This window comes from Aquila chrysaetos, chromosome 17 (assembly GCF_900496995.4).
Source record: "Aquila chrysaetos chrysaetos chromosome 17, bAquChr1.4, whole genome shotgun sequence".
Classification (NCBI taxonomy): domain Eukaryota; kingdom Metazoa; phylum Chordata; class Aves; order Accipitriformes; family Accipitridae; genus Aquila; species Aquila chrysaetos.
In genome coordinates this window covers 14475455-14492821 of record NC_044020.1, presented here as the reverse complement: position 1 = coordinate 14492821, position 17367 = coordinate 14475455, and the positions used below count along the sequence as shown (strand labels likewise).

The 17367-nt window shown below is 41.5% G+C and overlaps 1 protein-coding gene across 4 annotated transcripts in view; it reads right to left on the bottom strand.

Moving 5' to 3' along the window:
* Positions 1-13556: 13556 nt before the first annotated feature.
* The window catches only part of BPGM (bisphosphoglycerate mutase), a 39000-nt gene continuing 35189 nt past the window's right edge, over positions 13557-17367 (bottom strand). For all 4 annotated transcript variants that reach the window (XM_030040344.2, XM_030040343.1, XM_030040342.1 and 1 more), the window contains one exon: positions 13557-16774. In XM_030040344.2, coding sequence (XP_029896204.1) covers positions 16596-16774 — 179 coding nt within the window. In that variant the 3' untranslated portion in view covers positions 13557-16595. The remainder of the gene's footprint in view (positions 16775-17367) is intronic.

Genomic DNA, 17367 nt, shown 5'->3' with positions numbered 1-17367 from the left:
ATGGGAGGAGTATGGAAAAGCGACCAACTCAGGAGAGGAATTCTTACAACATATTTAGAAAGCAGAGAATATCTTAGCAAATCATAGCAAAAGGTGTCAAGCAAGCAAGATGCGATTGACTCCCTACAGAACCATCTGTCTTCCATTCTGCTGCTCAAAGAAGTGTTTGTGTTATTTAGCTCACTCCACCTGGCCAGGAGGCACTTAGAGAATAACTTGCTCAGTTGCTTTTTATCTGTATTTATCTAGGTCTATTGAAAAACTACAAGAAATAAATCATTCCACCTTGCTGCAGGCACTGTTCAGCTTGTTCCCATGTACACACAGGAACTCACCGCTCCTGGAAGCATCCCAGCCCCTTCAGGCACACAGCAAACGCTCCGTAATCAGCAGCAGCAAAAAACACATGCAAGACTTTTTAAGGGTCTTCTCATTCCCTCCACATTGGAGAAACAAATGGGACTCACGGCTTGCCTGGAAGACCAATAAAACAGTTATTTGAGCTCAAGGGCAAAGCAAGCAAGTGCTAATGCTCAAGGGGCTTCTGCCAGCTGTCTCTCACAACAGCAGAGATCCAGCTCTGCTCCCTGCTTCTCCACCCCAAAAGTGATGGGATAATGCTCAGTGAGGGGAAGCAACTGGTGTTACTGCTACGGCTGGCATGGTACAGCCTCTTAGAAACCCTGCATGGCTGAATGAAGTTTCTTGTATAAAAAATGTAAAAATGTGTATGCTGTTACATATATGCATCTTTGACAGTTTTCATGCTTGTTCTTAGCCTAGAGAGAAAAAAAAAGAATCCTTTGAGTTTTAGGAAATCCAGTTTGTCTCTGGTTATTGGGGTAGGGAGATGGAAAGTGTTAAAAAGCTTTGGGTTTTTTTAAAAAAAAGGAAGTTAAGTCTTTTTCACTTGAAAGAACATCAAGCCACTATGTGCAAACACCCCAAACCAGGCAATTTTAATGGAGTAACAATAGTGTACTCAGGATGTATGATTTTTCACAATTACTTTTATACTGTCACATATAAGACAGTGTATATTTATATATATGTGTGCACTCACATATTATAGACTAGAATTTTAATTTCAAAAATTTTCTAGCACTGAATGTCTGGAAATACTAATCTGAGAAGAAAGCCTAATAGACTGTAAGGTTGCAATTGTATTATTTGTTCTCTCAGGCTTACAAATAGAGCTAAGCCATTTAGTGGTGCTGTGCATGTGGCAGCATTGCCATACAGGTTTTGTGAACTCAAAAGATCCAGAGTATTAGTGGCCCAACACTGAAGACTCACCTCCAACTTGTAGGAAATTACTTGTAATATCATGTCATGGATTGAAACAGGACAGTTTGTGAATGTTTGCTCATTAACGTCAAGTAGGCATCAGCTGTCTCCCAAAAACAAAATCACTGAAGAGACAATTGGGATATTGCTGTCAGGAGGACTGGAGCTTTCATAATTTGAAATTTCTCTTACCTCTACATACACACCAAATACAAACAGCCACTGGCAGGCTCAGCAGCGTGAAGGAAGCAGTTCTAAAAGGATCAATGGGATCAGGATTGAGCCTTTAATTATCAGATGCATCCAATTATACCGACTGTAAAGTAATGATTGGATGCTGATGTTAATACTGTAGAATATGTTTTACAGTTACAATTACATCAATGAAAACCTTGACACACTAATTTCCTGAGTCAGTTTTATTTACTTCAAGTCATCTGAGCTTGAGAAACATAACTGAAAAAGCATAGCAAATACATATTTCTTGGTGGTTTGGCTAGATTTGTTATGCAGCTGAAATCTAGACACTGGTCAAATGATTCTTTATGGGTGTGGGTCATACATCTTTCCTTTTTACTTCTATTTCCTGTTATATTTCTATTTAGAATTTGAAATTGTCTGTCCTGAGAACTTCCCTTGTGGTTGCTCCACTTTAATCAGAAAAATTCATGTGGGCATTTTCTGGAAGCTAAGTATGCAGGTCTGAACTTTTCCTCAACTGTTCAGATTGCAGCTTTCAACACCAGAATTCTGTAAAATATTTAACAGTCCAATAATGAGAGAAAAGAGCCTAGTTCCCTCCGCCTTGACCCATCTCCCCAGGAGGACCTGCTGGAGACTACAGCAGATGAAAACTAAAGTCCTGCAAAACATTTGACTTTCTAAGAAAAAAATGTGGATCTGTTTCTCTCCTGAGTCACACTGCATTTACCCTAATGTAATTCTTCTGACTTGTGCAATCACGGCTTGAAACCAGGAGTATCATATCCCCTCGATGTCTTTTGACAAACTGTGGGTTTGCCTGCGCTGCAGATGAGGAGCAAGCACAGAACAGCAGTCTGCAGACGTCCCCGCAGGGTGGTTTTGGGCAGTGTATGAACCTGTGAGGTGTGCTGGAAGCCAGCCCCGTGGCCCTGGATGGGGTGGAAGAGAAGCTGTAGTCGCACACGAGACCAAGTTTGCTGGGCCATCGTCTTTATGGACAGCAAAATCCAGCTTTGGGGCAGATGACAAAACAGAGCATAAACATACCCATCCATGGTTTTGTTTGCATGTTATATGTATCACCTATCAAAATCAACTCTGCAGCTAAGAAACTGGGTCTAATCAGGCAGGACGATACCTCTGTGCAGATACAGGCTTCTGTAAAACACATGCTAAATCAGATCTAGTCACACCGGAGCTCCCTGAGTCACAGCAGAGAAGCAAATAGCGGGAAGCCACCATTAATCTCACCTAAATGAAATGTCTAAAATAGGTCTGATGACTCACATCCTAACAAGGCCTGTTACTCTCTCTTGTCATTAAAAGGAGTTAAGGGAGAGCCTTGGTCAAGTGGGGATATTTATACTGCAGACACATACAAGGAGGTGAGGTAAAGCCTGTCCCATCAGTCCCCCTTGGTAAAGAAAACAGTGTTATCAGGAACACACCTTGAAATGCTGCATCACAACAGGCAGGAACTCTTCCTCCAGATCTAACTTTGTATCATGGTGGTTTAAATATAACTTGAAATCAAGTCCCTGGCCATTTGCAACAGCATTATAAAGACTTATGAGAATGATTTTCATGGCTGTTGCAGAGCTGGAAGTGGTCAGACTGGCCTATTGCAGGCTGTTTTCGGACATTCATTTACTTGTATGAATGAACTCTTGAAGAGATACTGGCTGGCACCTACAGCATGATTCTACCAATGCAATGCAAATTGCCACCAAAGACTTCTAAAGCTCTCTACAATTTTTACGTTGTAAATGCTTATAACAGTTCTTGTAGTAAGAACAAGAGAGGGCATGAATACAGTAAACATATACAAAATTCTTCATCGTGGCTCCTGGTTTCTCTGACTCCTGCCTCAGAAGTAGTCCTCCTGGAAGGGATCACTGCCCACAGATTATAACTATGCAAACAAACAGTGCTCCATGCCAGAGCGCTGCAAGCAATGGAAGGGGTCTGTTCACAGGGATCTCTACTGCCAGAACCGGGGCCCACACTGCTGCAACAGGGAGACTGTGATTTTGGTAGCCGAGGTGGGAAATGTGGACATCAGTTCTCTCCATGCTCCTATGCCACTCAGTACCACAAAGCTGTTTCTTGTGCTATCCACTCATTTACAGAGGCCCATACAAAACCTCTTTTTGCTCACTCTGAGCAGCAGAATGTCCACAGAATGGGTAGCTGTTGACATGACCATAGGGTGGCATGTGCTTTCACAAAGAAAGCAAAGGCTACGGCGGTAATTGGGGTGCTGCGGGGATGTGCGTGTGGGTGAAGTGGCAGGGAACTCCATTTTAAAAACAAATTACTCTTTTAAGCACATGCAAAAACAAAATGCACTAAACTGCTGTAAACAGAAGGTGGAGCAGAAATCTCAAGCTTTCTCAGAAACCTCATTTTATTACTCAGAGCTCCATTAGGTGAATGACCAGGCTAGAATTTAGGATTATTCATGCTTTGCAATGTCTCGTCCTCTTCCTGTCTATCCACTGAGGCTGCTGTCTTTAAGGGCCCTCCCAGGAATCTAGAAAGAAATATGCTGACAAGATATGAAGGTTGCATTTCAAAGTCTGCTGCTTTATTTCTACATCCAGGGGGAAAAGAGTCTGTGGAGAGCCTGGTCCTCTCCCTCTGCAGTCAGCAGAACTTCCACCATTTACTGCACAGAAAACAAGGATCAGGATCCCAGGGTATAATAACAGCCAAGGTGAACACAGCAAAATGTGAGTGCAAAGAGCTAGATCCACTACTGTGTTTTCAATCGGGAGTTCTGTTGTCATCAGTGGACACATTAAACACGTGAGGGCTAAGCATTTGTCTAGCAACTGGACCTGCACGACAAAGGCACTTCCTCACCTCATCCTTCCCCCCACGCTGTCTGGGAGAGCTGCACAAGATCACGTACTCACACTCTGCATCCAGTTAGACAACTCTTCAGGTGACCTGGTTTTTCAGAAATGCTGAGTTCAGGGGAAATCATTGTGTGTAATGCTTAAAAATAGGGACATTGGAGGCAAACCTATTAAGCACCTTTTGAACCAAGACCAAACAACAAGGCTTTGTGAAACCTTTTTCCTCATCTCCATGAAAACCAAATGCAAAGCTACATAAAACTGGAAAACAGATTGCAGTGTTTTGACAACCCTTAGCTTATCCTTTTGGGAGTACAGGCGTATCTAATGTAGCACCACTAATATTTCTGCAATCGATTTTTCCCTTCATTAACTCAACCAATTCTTCTTCATTCCTGGCACGCTACCCTTGGACCCTGAAGGGTTCCATCAAGTGATGTAAGTATGACACATTTTTAGGGACATCATTAACAAAAGACCTGATCCATGAGGTGATGAACAACCACAAATCTCACCAGCGGTGGTGGAGGCACAAACTGAAGTCTTTGGCAAGCCACAGCAGTAAAAAAACATTTGTCTTTTGCTGAGCCCACGCACAACAAACACACTGCAACAGCCCAGCACCCTCCTACTACATCCAATTGGTCACACTATGCAAGTAGTTCCACTGTCAGCTATGAAAAACTGCTGTGCATGAACGACTGCTTGTGGGAGAGAGAGTTTCACTGGAGTAACAGAAAGAACAAAACAAGCAGAGAAAAATTAAGAGGAAAATGGGTCGCTTAATGTTTCTCTCATGTGGGTGGCTTTTTCCAGTTAAAATATAAAAATCCTCATTTTCCCCTGTGCATCACAGGAACGCAGACAGGACTGTAAAACATAAAATGCGATCCAGCTGGAAATCCATACCTCGGCATAGCCTTTCTCAGGCTTTTTTGGATACATGTCCCTTTCACACCTATTCCACACTCCACCTTGTCTCCTCCCATCTAAGCACCTCTTATAAGCAGCTCTGAAACTAGTGGTGCAGACTGTTGAGGAAGGTATTATGGAGGTATGCTGCATGGGAGCTGCTGGAGAAGGTACTGTGTGGTTGGATGTAGAAGTTTAGGGCAGGGCCACATCAGGGGATGCGGTGGAACCACAAGCCTGCAAAGATGCAAGAAACAGTAGCCAAAGCCATCACCAAGTGCCAGGTGGCGACTCCTCTCCTCAAACAAACAGGAAGGACCATGTGAGTTTTCAGCCAACTGGCATTTGTTTCTTTATTGCATAAGACAGCAGCTTTTTTTGGAAATGGTTTTGGCGCTTGCTGGTGTGTGTTCTTTCATTTATGTCCTGTTCTGAACAAAGATGTCAGTATTTCAGGTAGATTCTGACCAAATCTGATTAATGCTTTTTAAGCTGAGAAATCAGCACCAAAATCCAAGCTCCTCTAGAATTTGAGTTCTACAGTGGCAGAAGGGAAGGGCAGAGAAGCTAAATAAGGAACTAGAAGAAGATAGGAGATGAAGTACTTTGGGGATATCTCCTCATCTGGAAAACCCTAACAACTTCACTCTACTGCTGATTTATTGAATATAGCAAATGACACACATTATCAAACACAGAGTGGTGATACTTACCTTTTGCTACTATGCTAAGAAGCAAAATAGTCCACTTAAACTTCGGATGGAGCTTATACAGTAATTTCCACTGCTACCCAGTTTGCCCTCCTGCAGATTTGCACCACAGGGAGAATTTGCATGTTGTAGGCCTAATCGCAGCAATTTCAGATTAGAATTAGTCAATAGCAGAAGACTAGCCATAACAGGAGGTACTGACCATATACATAAAATGGATTTACAGGATAATTAGTTGGGTTTTATTTTTTGTTTTTGTTCTAAGTCTGAGGCATAAGACACTGTCATTTCAAAGCAGCTTGATGTATCTATTAAAAGAATCAGTCACACTTTCTGGAATATTTGTTAAAGCCAGGTTGGAATCCAGACTTAGATCTTGAGCAGTGGACATTGTTTACCTGGACTTCAGCAAAGCATTCAACACTGTTTCCACACCTTCTCCTGGACAACCTGGCAAGATACAGATTGGACAGCTGGTCTGCAAGATGGGCAGGAAAATGGCCCACAGGCCACACTCGGAGGGTGATGATCAATGGTTTTCACTCAGACTGGCAGCCTGTCACAAGCGGGGTCTCCCAGGTATTGATACTGAGCCCCACGCTATTTAACATCTTTATAAACGGTCTGGACGATGCGACTGAAAGCACCTTCACCAAGTTTGCTGATGACACCAAACAGGGTGGTGAGGTGAACACATCAGAAGGGACAGCCATCTTACAGAGAGACCTGGACAGGCTGGAAGAGTGGGCTAGCAAGAACTGTATGAAGTTTAACAAAGACAAGTGCAAAGTGCTGCACCCGGGATGACATAACCAAAGAGCCCAGCACAGGCTGGGATCTGTGTGGCTAGGGAGCACCCTTGCTGAAAGGACCTGGGGGTCCTGGTGGACAAGCAGCTGAACATGAGTCAGCAGCGTGCCACTGCAGCAGAGGCAGACTGGATCCTGGGCTGCATCCACAGGGGCATTATTAGCAGAGACAGAGATGTGATCACCATCCTCCACTTGGTACTTGTCAGGCCTCATCTGGAGTGCTGTGTCCATCTGGTCCTCACAATTCAAGAAAGATGCAGACAGACTGGAGAGGGTCCCAAAGCAGGGGATCATGAAGATGATCAGAGGGCTGCAGAGCCTGCCCTATGAAGAAAGACTGGAGGAGCTGGGTCTTTTCTCCCTGGAGAAGAGAAGGCTCAGGGGGAACTGCATTCCACAGTACTTCTACTGTATTCCACAGTACTTAAAGGGTAACTACGAAGAAGACTGAGGCTCCGACTTCACGAGGAGCCACATAGAGAGGACAAGGGGCAATGGGTGCAAGTTGCACCAGGAGAGGTTTCATCTCAAAACAAAAAAAAATTCTTACAATGAGAACTATCACTGGAACAATATCCTCAGGGTCATGTGGAGTCCCTGTCACTGGAGGTTTTCAAGATGCAATTGGACAGGGTGTAAGATAATCTCACCTAGGCTCCCTTTCCCATGAAAGGTTGGACCAGATGATCTTCTGAGCTCCCTTCGAACCTTCTACAATTCTATGATCTTATGGTTCTTGAAGTCAAATTGATTTATCTGTATTTCTGAAGACAATTAAGTATTAAGCTTAGCTGAACACTTTTTATTATTTTTTTCTGTTAAATTGAAATTGGGAAGAGAGAAAGGAATAACTGCAGGCATCAGTTTCTTACTGTCCTATGTAGAAGACATGAAAATCGTGTCCATAAGAGATACTGCAAGTTCAAGTAGCACTAAATTAAAAACTTGGGACACACAGAAAAATCTTAAACATTGTTATAGTTATGCTTGTTAATAATTTATTAAAACATTGATATTGAAGGTCATACACTTCCTTTTCAGAAATAACTGTATTTACATTTTCCCCAGGGTGATACAGACCCAATATATTTTCTTTATACACCATCTATATTTATTTTTTCATGAGCATCTTTAGTAATAGCCCAGTCTGAGGTGCGAAGGCAGTACAAAGATGGTACGCAGCTAGAGGAATCTGCCCTAGTAAATATCTGCAATACAACCACCACTGCTTAGTATACTGTCTGCTCAAGTAAGACTGCTGACTCAGCACAACTGCAAGGCTGTCCTTTGCAAAAGTGGGAAGGAATCGCTGAGACTTCTTCCACATCAACAGTAACCACTGCAAGAACATTGCCAGGAGAACTGAAAGCCAAAGGAAGGGCAACAATACTCCTCCCATCACAGAGAACCCTGTTCATATTGGCAGTTGAAGCATATGCCTAAAACTGCCTGTATTATACTAAATGTTAACAAAGTTTTGATTTTATGATGGTTCACAAAGGTGTTGGTAAAGAAGAGAGATGTTGGCAGGCCCATCTATTTAGTCATGGAAATGACAGGAGACTTCTGCGCCAAACTGTTAGGTTCTCAGGGGTTTTTTTGGTTTGGTTTTTTTGGGTTGTTTTTTTGTTTTGTTTTGTTTTTTTTAAATCTTAACACTGACATTATTAAACACTTGTAGGCAAGTGCTGTCAAAAGCGCACAAAGATTTTCAAAAGGAGCTTCGCTCACATTTAGGCACTGAAGCAAGAGCCGCACTGTTGAAGCAAACCCTGTGTTGGAACTTCCACATCATACTGAACAAGCCCTCTTGTCATACACTGGAGCATCTCAGCTCCTAATGAAAGTGCACAGCCATATAAGGCCATGAAGTTCTGAGGTCCCCATTTCACAGATGGGAAAAATAAGTGACATGCCTGTGATGAGGTGCCTATGGCAAAACTGAATGCACAACTCCTAACTTTGAATGAAGTAACAAAACCCCTAGCCTATCCTCCTAATGATTAATAATTTGCTTGCAGAATTTAATTAACTTGTTGCACTTAGAGCCATAGCTTACTGAGTCCATAATTTAAGAAAAATGGAAATGCAGAATTCCTGCACTGCAGAAAAATTGCATTGATAAATCACATATTCTAGTTAATTCCCTGAGGAAAGTCTCAAAATTATTTTTCCATCACCTTTCTTAGAAAATCAAACCCCCACAATCATATATTCTGATACTTTTGGAAGGTAAAAAATTAAGAGGATACTTGATGTGCCTGAAATTCCAGTTCTAAGATCTACTAAATAGAAACTCTGCCCAACTTCAAGTGCAAAATATATTTGTACTTTTTTTCAGCTAAAAATACAAACTTCACCACCAAAACCTCTCAGCATTTTACAGGCAAATTCCAAACTTGAGCAAAATGAACCAAGATTACAGATCAGAAGTGCTGATGTGGTGATCTCACTTTCTGCTTTACATACTGTACTTTAGAATGGGAAATTCAGACTTATATACTAACATGAAACCTACTTAATACTGCAAGATGAACAAGGGCATTCACAACATAGGACTGATAATAACGAAACAGTTACAATTCTTTTAGAAAAGTTAAGAGAAAAGAAAAATAAAAAACAATTTATCCATTTATATATGCAATAAAATAACCATGCATGTTTGTAATCATTATTTGCATATGTCTCTGACTGTATCTGACATTGCCAATGTATGTTACTTAACATTAAAATGTAGTTCACCTACTACATAAACCAGCATGTGATCAGGGTCAGATCAAGCCCAGTCTGGCATCAGGGACAATTAAAATTATGAACTGTGAGGGGACACTGAGAAACAAATAAAGTTTACCTATAAATAAGAGAAGGCATGCAGTTTTAAAATGAAGAGGAATATTTGACCTTATATTACTAATAATCACTGTATAGGTACCTCAGTTATCCCCAATACTGAGATGAGGTGATGAAATAATAGTTCTCAGACTTTCTCAGAAATCTCTTATCAGCAGCCCGTGTAAAGGATTTACAGCTTCATGGAAGGTATTCCTAGCTGCTGGCTACAGAAATCACTTGAGCCAACCACATAGAAGAGAAAGCACAGAACATAAGACTTCCAGTATTAAAAGAAAGTACTTTTCATTTCAGTAGGTATCCTAAGGCTTTCACCTGCGAAAATTAGACCTGTGAAAGTTTATTCTGCTTTGTTATTGCCCGACAAAAATTGAGTATCAGTTCCCACAATATTTCATAAAATAGAAATTTGTGTGTATGTACTTAAAAAAACATTCCTTTACAGGCACATGTTGAAGTATACAGCAAGTGCAAAAACAAAGCTCATGAGTGCTGTATCACTAACAAGCTTTTTCACACTAACATGTTAAGGAAGGCGATGATACTGGGGCTTCCAGTACAAGACTGGGAATTTGCTTTGCTGCAGTCTTTTTCTATCAGTTACCCCTACAGACTCACTCTGCTTGGATAAGTCACATCAGTCAACGTTTTTTCAAGATACACGTAAGGGGGGGTCTGGACTGCCTACCTTAAAGCTCAATTTGAAAGCATGTAAAATGCTTCTAAAATTTCCACAACTTCTGATAGGGGAGGGAGAAGAATACACAGTCCTTTGGAAAAATTAGTACAAGAATATCTGAAATCACATCCCTGAAACCCAAGGCACCCTCCAATTTTTATTATTTTTTAAATTTATTTGGCATCTGCTTATTGCTGAGCTCCTTTTCTCGTGCAACATTGATTTTCCCCTGACCTTTCCTGACACACAGTTATTAATGTGCTATCACTGATCAGGATCATTGGCTTTTGGGGAGGTTTTTTTCAGACTAAATATCTGTCTGCAAATAGCCAATCTTGCTCCTGTTGAATTTATCTAGTCTAGTGAAGCTGCTGATGCAAGCCAAAATAGGACTAATCACCAGTCTGTACAAGCGACCTAGATGATAACTGCAATTTATTCCACACCAGAACTACATCACCTTCACACCACTCGTTAAACTATAGGGCAGCACTGGCAGAGATAAAATATCCTGCCTTTCGGGAGAGGTTGATTACTCCTTGCTATCCCTATACACACACGGCGGTGTAGAATTGTTCCCGTTTTCCCGCACATACTTACCACAATGCACTTGCTCCACCTGTTGTCCACTTGCATTTCTGCAAGTCCATCTACAGTTGCAATTTCTTTGTCTTTAGGGATAGTTATGGATCTTTATACCTGCTTGCTCACTTCTAGCATAGCCAAGTACCATTGTCTTCTGTACAGATGCTGGAAAGCACAATCAGCAGAGTTTAGGAACAGCTGGAGAGCCACAGATCTGAACTAGAGAACTAGCTCAGCTTTAATCATAGTACACTAGTTACTGAGCGCCTGACAAGCATCTGCCAGAAAAGTAGGATTCACAAGGTAGCTAACTCCTCAGCAAAGCATCCCCAATTTAGATTATGAGACTAATAGCAAATGCACATTCCTCCTTTCCAGCACTTCTGCTAGGTTAGCACCAGGAACAAGGAAGAAAAATGTCTGTAATTGAAAAAGGCAGATAGTTCCACTAAACAGCTCTGACAGCATCAAGATCCTCCATGATATTCAGTTGTGCTGCTTGTCCTAATGGCTAGAAACGACCTACTGCTTGGCTCCTCTGAGGCCAACAGCAACCAAAACTTTGCTGTCACTGGGCTCACACTGCTTTTCTATAAGACATAGGGTTTTTTACCTAGTTAATATGTACTAGTAATTTTCTTTCATGCAAGTGCCAGACAGAAGGTGGGGAAACAGCTCAAGCTTACATGCCACGCTGAGGGGGAGCTGGAAGAGACCCAAGGAAAAACACAACTATATTAATGAAGCATATGCTTGCAGACACACCACTTCTAATGCCAGGGTCCCATTAGGGTCACAACTGCTTTCTGGAGCCTAATAGAGTAATTGCAGTATCTATGTTGCCATCTGACTGAGCTGTGAGTCAACACTCCCTCCTTTATAAAACCACAATCAGAAGTCTTCTTCAGGCCACTTTATTGCACTAAATTTGACTTCACAGCACAGCAACATCTATAGTCTGGTATCTGCTGCCCTCCCCTGCTCTGTCAGCATAATGTGAAGAGCAAGAACTGGGAGCCTCTTTCCCCCTCTCCCCTTTCCTTCTATAGAGTGGGGGACACAACATGGCTGTTAAATTCTGCTAGAATAGCCCCAAGAAGGCCTGGGAGCTAACTAACAAGCTAATAAAGCAGTAGGAAGGAGTGCTGTCATAGCCATTCTGCCCTCTGTGCAATGCTGAAGTCAATCTCCCTTCTGTATTCATCTGCCCCGGAACCTTTGGCCACCATAACACAAGGAAGAGGCAGAAACACCTGTTTGGCACAGCTCTCAAGGGGAGTTCCATCTCTCCCCAAACCCTTTCACAGTCTCCATTTGAATCACTAGAGTCTGTTCCTACCATAGCTCTGAGCTTTCTAGAGCAGCACTGTTATTATCGTATCTGCTTTCCTTCCTGCCCATGGGAATTTAAGGCTGAGGAGGGGTTATGGCCAGCACAAAAGACAGACAAGGCAATCGCCAAGTGCCATTTATTATGAATTTTGAGAACTGGCAGCTCTGAAACAGTGACTGCAAACTTGTGGAGGCAGAGCTGGATTGGTTTGGTATTCAACTGGCACTTGGACGCTTTCCATCAATACCATAGACTAAAAAGTTTCCTAAAAAAAACCCCCAAAAACCAAAAAGGTAAAGTGTAAATTTTGAAAGTGTGACTAGGCAGTCAGTCTCTCCTCAGGCTGTGCAGACCAACCTGACCATAGCAAACTCCCTTGCACTCTAACCTTTTCTAAGAGAGAGAGGAGGGGAAAAAAAAAAAAAGGGATGGGGGACTGAACCAAGCTAGTCTTTAGATGGTCTTTTCCCAACCTGGGAAACAGTAAACATGACATGGGAAGAATCTAAGGTATAACTAAGGCAGAATTTAGCCAAGGGAAAGTACAAAAGGTGACTGGGGAAGGGGGGGAAATACACCTTATAATACCAATACAACTTTGAATTGGCTGGCAGCACTCCCACATTAACTGCAAAATGTTAAATATCAGTACACAAATGGCTGAGACATCTGTTCCATTCCCCACTCTCAACATGATCATAAGACCAACTTTAAAAAAAAGTCAGTTTCTTCTGTGTGCTTTTGTTTTAAGCCATACAGTTGTCTTCCCCATTTCTACCTGAATGTTCAACTTTTTTAGGACCTTTATACTGCTTCCCACTATCCAAGGCCTTCTGCATGAAGGTCAATAACAAGAAACAGTCCTCAGCAGGCTTGCAGTTCCTTGCACTTGTCATTCAAGTCACAACTCTACTTGACACCAGTGTACTTTGGAGAGTGAAGGGGTTGGCTTTGTCTCCAGAAGTTACAATTTTAAACAGACCATCAAAAAGTAATGCTTCTTATCAAAAAGAAAAGCAAGCGTGGGAAACAGTGAAGATTTTAGCTCCATTGTTCTGGAACTAAATGTTTAATTTGATGTTCCTATGCAAATGCCCCCATGGTTTCAAACAGGTATATATTCCCCTCCAGCCCAATTTCTTTATATGTAAACATGAGGCAGTGTTTGCTCTAACACTATTTTTACCCAACTGACTGCATGATATGTGATCAACGACTGCTTGATGAGTTCTGAGACCCTGAAGGTCACAGTTTTATTTACCTATCAGCAGTGGAAAGGAGACAAAGGGGAAGGGAGTAGAAGGAAGAAAGACTGAAGCCAAGTTAAATTCTACTTCAGGTGAATTTATTGAGTTACAAAGAACCTGCCAGCTCCACCATATTTACAAAGGTTTTCAAGAGGATTCTAGAGCTACTACTGCTACTGAACCACAAGTTAAAAACGCATAAACAAACTAAATGACCACATCCATAATGTCAACTGTAGAAACACCAGTTACCTTATAGGACTTTGAGGCATATTCAATCAAACATGGGGAAAATGTTTTCCAACCACTGATTTCTAGAGTCACCAGCAAGATTCTCATTTCTCTCTCTCTAATGTAGCTACGCCTGAAGATCAGGCATCCTTATGCCACTGCTGATGGAAGTTGGTTTCTGTTCTTCAATATACATGTTTTATCAATGAGGAATTTAATTAGAAGGCTATTCAGAATCAAGCATTGCAAGGTGTTAAAATAATCTTAAAGAGCACAATGAAATCCCCAGTTGGTTCCATATGATACTTTTGCAAGGCGGTATTGCTGCCAGATGTGCACATAAAATCCTTCGGAGTCACAACCAAAGCAAATGAAGTCAAACTTCCCAGGGCACTGTCACTATTCATGTCTCAAGCAGCACTGTAGAAACAGTGCCACCTGAAAACATCACACTGCTTTTCTTACCATCCATGACTCTCTGAAAGGTTGTTTTCAGGTAATTTCATCCATTCAGCTGCAAGAAGAAATATTAATGCTCTCTACATTCACTTATCCACCTTTCCATTCCTCACTCCATCCCGAGAAGAGATCATGAATTCGCTAGGAGAATACTCCAGCTACATCTCAAGTCCTGAAGTTCTAAGTTACAATGCCACAATACCAAAGGGATATGGGCACTGTTAGCCAAGGCCTGTAAGCCACATATCTGGATGCATGCAGTTCCCACTGACAACAGGTGGCTCTGCTTGCCTTGTTAATAACTCTACAGTAGTTTTTACTTGATACTGAACTTCACACATTATTGAATGTTTGGGGAAGAATCTAATCACCTGAGTGCCAGTGGCCCTCCTCAGGGCATTGACAGGTGAACATTTGCTGATCAACAATCTAACTCCATAACACTGACTTATAAAGTATCAACTAAGATTCAGAGTTACTCTATGCACAGAAAACTAAAAACCCAGAAAGGAGTAAGTCAGTGTAAAATAGAGTAGCAGGGAAGCTGCTAATAATATTTCAGAGGAAAAACACTGAAATATTCTTGCCCATACAAAGCAAGAGGAAACCTACCAGCTTTATGTTTCAAAGAGAAACATTCTAACTTTGTTCCTACTGCAAGGGCTACAAAAACAAAACCAAAGAGAAGCCCAAGCATCATTCATGCAAGAGAAACTACTATCTAGCAAGAGGTCTTTTATGGAGTATGTGCTACACTAGTGTGAGCTGGCATCAGATCTGGAAAGCATACCTCCATATAGCAGGGAGACTGTCAGAGCCACACCACACTGTCACATTGCTCTCCTCAAAGGAAAAAAACATCCTTTCACACTTTATGAAGTGAGCTACAGAGCTGCTCACCGCAAAGATGCAGCTACTCTAGGATTTTAAAAGTTTATACTATCATCATACCAGGGAAATTGTCATCAACTTCTCTTGAGATTTGTAGCTGGGCCACGCTGAGAACACCTTCAGCTCAAACAGTAAATACGCAAGTGCCACCCATGTTGGTAACTGAGGTCAGAATCCAGATGCTCAGCTGTTGAGACACTGGGTCAAATCTAAATTTAAGTAAGTTTAACATTGGTAAGTAAGATTAGAGCACATCTTCAAAACTGGAACTATCCTGATGCTTGTGTACATAGAGAGAACAAACTGCCATACATGCTACACTACACTCAACCACAGTATGAACTATTCAAATTTAGTGCTGAACACAACAGCAAGGCCACACTCAGCAGGAATCAAGCTATGATTGTGAGGAGAGTTTTACAGGAGAACACTTTCAGGCATGGCAGAATATCCTTCCCTACCAGTGTGATGGCTGAATGAGCTGCACCTAGTAACACATCTTACATGCTTTATGCATCTCTTCCAGCCCTCCAGAGAAATTGATACAGAGAATGCCACAGTAATACTTCCGTGGAGCACATTTATCAAAAAATCTTTGCAACTCAGAAAAGCACAGAGGGGGATTTTCCTATATCCAGTTTTACTGAGGTAAGCAGGAATTATTCTAACAACTTGGCTAAGAGATGATCAAACCTCTAGTACATGTTGAAGTGTTTCAAAGCTATTCAGGTCACTCGCTAAGAGCAAAGTGATAATTTAAACATTGAGCAGGAAACCTTTGTGCTTAGTTTGTGGACTAAAGTCTGAGTTAAATCCTATTATTGCAAGCCAGAAAAATGCAGTCATGCTAGGCTTTGCAAAGATGGTGGAGGAAAAGGGATTCCTTCTAGATTCCTTAAAATTGGAATATAGTGTAACAAAAGACAACTACAGTAACTATAACAGTCTGAACATCTCTACAAAATTCTCCTCTGGACCACAAACTGGCCTTGGAAGACTCAAAATAACAAAGGCAAAGAGTTGTAGAGCTGAAAGTTTTCTGAAAGACTGAAGGAACTCCATCCAGAACAAACTGTCATGGCCATTGACACAGAATAATGATGCAACTCTGTTACCTGGTGCCATTTTATCAATGAGGAAGTTTTAGTGCCTATAACAACCTGGACTTAATTAGTTCTGTAAGCTGGTGCTTTTCCCCTTAACAGATCAGGACTGATTATTGGTAGACACCAATAACATATCCCTTTATTTCTGTACTGGGCCACCCTCAATTCTAGATCTGGGGCAGACTGCCCTGCAAGTTCCCATTACCTGAACAATCTCTTGATTTCTTTTTTCAGTATCTGTAACCTCATGCTGAGATTTAAATTCCAGTTTTTGAAAGGCAGAGGGTTAATCTACCTACCCGAGACAACAACTGTCCCTTCCAATTATTTAGTGCTTGAAATTGAGACTTTCACACAGTGCAACCTAGCAGTCATACATCAATCATCACTTATTACCACACTTCGAAAACAGATGTGTTAGTGGGATTTTACTTCTCAGCAGATTTTACTTTCCCTTGATCTTCCACTTTTTTGATGGCAGCTTGGATAGCTTCTTGATCACCCAGAAACCGGTGAGGGCCCAGAGGGTGCAGATTCTCATCAAGTTCAAGAAGTATGGGCACACCAGTTGGGAGAGTAACATTCATGATGTCCTCGTCAGATATGCCTGCCAAAGACAAAAAAAAAAAACAAAAACCCAAAAAAACAGTTGCATCTAATGAACAGCTTCCTAATTGTCTGCCTAGCTCACCCTTATTTCTGAGATTATCTAGTCTTAAAACAGTCAAGGACATGTTCTGGCCTCCATCAACATGACCAGCTACCCAAGGGTCAATTCCCAGCTAGACCACAGCTTGGTTAGTGCTTTAGGAACATCTAAAGGAGGGAATTCCCATCAAGATGAAGACAGTTTCTTCATTTTTCAATCTACACATGTGAAATAAACAGGAAGAGATTGCCCTGGAGACTATACCTTTCCTTTAATACAGGACATTAAGGACAATACATTCTCCTCATCTTCCCAACTTATGCATCACAAAAGAGGATTAGAGTCCACATGTGCTCCTCCAACATGAAACAACTTCTGCCGAGCAATGAATACAAAAAGCCTCTTTAAAAAGGCAGGATACCAAGGTTAATTTTTCTCCTAAATTCTCTATGCAAAGCTTCTCACACAAGCCATCTTAAGAATTAGTATTTAATTCTTCCAGTGTAAAGATCACTGTTTGCCCATATCTGATTTCTGAAAAGCAAGTTTAT